Source organism: Montipora foliosa, chromosome 14, assembly GCF_036669935.1.
Source record: "Montipora foliosa isolate CH-2021 chromosome 14, ASM3666993v2, whole genome shotgun sequence".
NCBI lineage: Eukaryota > Metazoa > Cnidaria > Anthozoa > Scleractinia > Acroporidae > Montipora > Montipora foliosa.
Genome location: NC_090882.1, coordinates 3,828,034 through 3,830,533, shown reverse-complemented (window position 1 = coordinate 3,830,533; position 2,500 = coordinate 3,828,034). Strand labels below are relative to the sequence as shown.

At 39.4% G+C, this 2,500-nt stretch overlaps 1 protein-coding gene across 2 annotated transcripts in view; it reads right to left on the bottom strand.

Annotated features, from left to right (window-relative positions):
* Positions 1-2,500, bottom strand: part of LOC137984258 (alpha-1,6-mannosylglycoprotein 6-beta-N-acetylglucosaminyltransferase A-like) — a 35,651-nt gene that overhangs the window by 24,123 nt on the left and 9,028 nt on the right. For both annotated transcript variants that reach the window (XR_011119096.1, XM_068831372.1), the window contains exons 8-10: positions 2,455-2,500; positions 1,405-1,482; positions 499-666 (exon numbers count right to left, since the gene is read on the bottom strand). The exon at positions 2,455-2,500 is cut by the window's right edge and continues 47 nt beyond it. Coding sequence is in view for 1 of the 2 variants with exons in the window: in XM_068831372.1 (XP_068687473.1) it covers positions 499-666; positions 1,405-1,482; positions 2,455-2,500 (292 nt within the window). In the remaining variant the exon portion in view is untranslated. The remainder of the gene's footprint in view (positions 1-498; positions 667-1,404; positions 1,483-2,454) is intronic.

Genomic DNA, 2,500 nt, shown 5'->3' with positions numbered 1-2,500 from the left:
ACCGGACTTGTCTAATTTAAGTGTAGGTAATTCTGAAGAGCTCCCCGAACCGACTGACGGTCGACATTTCACCGACAAGTAACCCGACAGGCTACCGACAGATCAATTCGACTGTACAATAGACCAACAAAAAGTACGTCTGTTGGCCGTCTGTCAGCCGACCCTTCAATGGTCCAATTGATCGTAAATTACGAACACTTTTATGAAACTGTCGGCTGACTGTCGGTAAACCACGGCCGAATCTCGATCGTCTGTCGGCCGACCCTTGACCGACAGTCGGTTTTACGGGGAGCTTTTCTTCAAATTCACCAACGTGTGATATAGAAACTTAATAATAATAATAAGCATTATTCTCTATCTAGATTAAAGAATGGTCATACATTTACTACACTGGAATACATAAATTAATAAAATTAATGTTTTGATTATTTAAAGTAAAAAATGTTTATTTGGTACAGCATCTCAAAGTGATTGCAAAATGATACTATTGCACCAAACCTTTTTCTGAACTGTGTTTTGTAAATCTCTCTTATTTTTCAGGGAAGCGAAAGCAGCTTGCCAGTGGGGCCACATCTGCGTTATTCTTCGTTTAATCCATTCAAATTTGACAGGTTTGTCAGCCTTAAGAATATTTAATAGACCTGCTACATCAGTTCTTGATAGGTCCTGTGAGAGAAAGAGGAAAATTCATAGAAATTATATGAAATGTATTAAGGCAAGCCTAAAAGCGGAGCTCCTGAATGATTATTTTTTGTGCTTTTGTTCTCGGATATTAATTTTTATGACTAGTCTGCTTGCCATACGACCAGACCGGCCTACTGATTACTCTCGTGCTCGTACTCGTGCTTGCTCTTTCTTCTGCCGCTCTTCACTATGATTTCCTCTCTTTAGTAGGGCTGTTTCTTGCTCTCTCTCTCTCTGACTCGTTGTTTGTCACTGATATTTCGCCTGTTTGCTCATGCTCTCAGTCGCTCTCTTTCACGTTGAGCATCGTTTACTCGTTGCCTGCTTACTGGTTTTTGTCTCTTTCTTTCTTCTCTTTCCTCGTTGTACATCTTAAAAGAAAAGCTTGTTTTTCGGTTGTCTTCAAATATTTTGCTTGGTTTACGAAAACGAAGTGTCTAATGCAGCAAGCTGGCAATGCAACTTCCCACCAAAAAAAAACGCCGATTCCAGTTCATGCAACTTCCCGCCGAAAAAAAAAAAACGGGTTCCAGCTGTGCGACATTTTGCGCAAAATTTATCGCATCGATGGGTTACCATGTTTTCTTAACCACAGTGCTCTGCGCGCTCCAGCTCCGCTATGAAATAGGTGTCTTACACCTTGGGTATCTGAATGTTGTTTAAAAGTCCATTTAAACGTGTACTCATATCTTACAGTGATTCGCTGACGGCATAACTTACCGGTCTCTTAAGGAGTCCAGGAGGAACTTTCTTGTCTTTCAAAGTTCTTCCTGGAAGGAGTGGGCACCACCTCTCAACCTGAGTCAAAATTAGTCCAAAAAAAATATTAAAAATTAAACATTCAAACCCAAATACATACTAGAATACAGGGATAAGATAAGACAAGATAAGATAATACTTTTATTACACAACTTTACAAATGTTCAAGAACAATTGAATTGCACCATTTTTACAAAAAATGTGATTATATAAAAAATTTAAAAGCGGATTCAATGCTTATAAAAAATATCGAATTCCGAATGGGATAAAACTGTTCTTGTAACGTTCTGTACGACATTTCATCACAGGATACTCGAATGGATATTAATTAACAAAAACTCCATGAGCGCGCACTGGATATGGGATGGTAAATAGGCAACGAGACGTGTAGCGCCAAGTTGGCTATAACCAGTCTCGTATCCAACAAGCGCGAATGGAATAAGTGTTTTATTAAATTAATGGACGCTTGGACACGTGGACACGTGGAAATTAAAGCCAATCTGTTTCCAGCTTGGCAACACTTGCCACAATCAGTTTCCATATTGGGTCATACGGTATATGAGCTGATAACCGAGATTGACTGAACCATTCAAAAAGCTAGAAACACGATATCCGTGGTCGAAAATTTCATATTGTCAGTTATCCACCCTTCCAGCAATTTAGGTCTTTTCGATAATCATTGCAGGCACAGGAGTGTACTGGTCAGTAAGACGGCCTCCTTACAGCAATGTGACAGGTTCAAGGCCTGGCTCTGTCGCTGTACTATTTCCTAGGACAAAAAAAAAATTCTCCACACACACTCTCTCTCCAGCCAGGTGTATTAATGGATAACAGTAACCCTGCTATGGAAACTAGAATGGATAGAAACTGTGTTAAACACTAGTCATCTGAGCCCCTATGGCACGTATGTGACTTGCATTTGACAGCCAGTAAAATTACAATAAATAGTTTATTAATCACACTAGTCCTGCAACAAAGTTGAATTTTGTAATCAATCAAAGTTAAACTTACCTCGCTCAAGTAAACTATGAAAGAACAGATTGTTCCATTCACACCG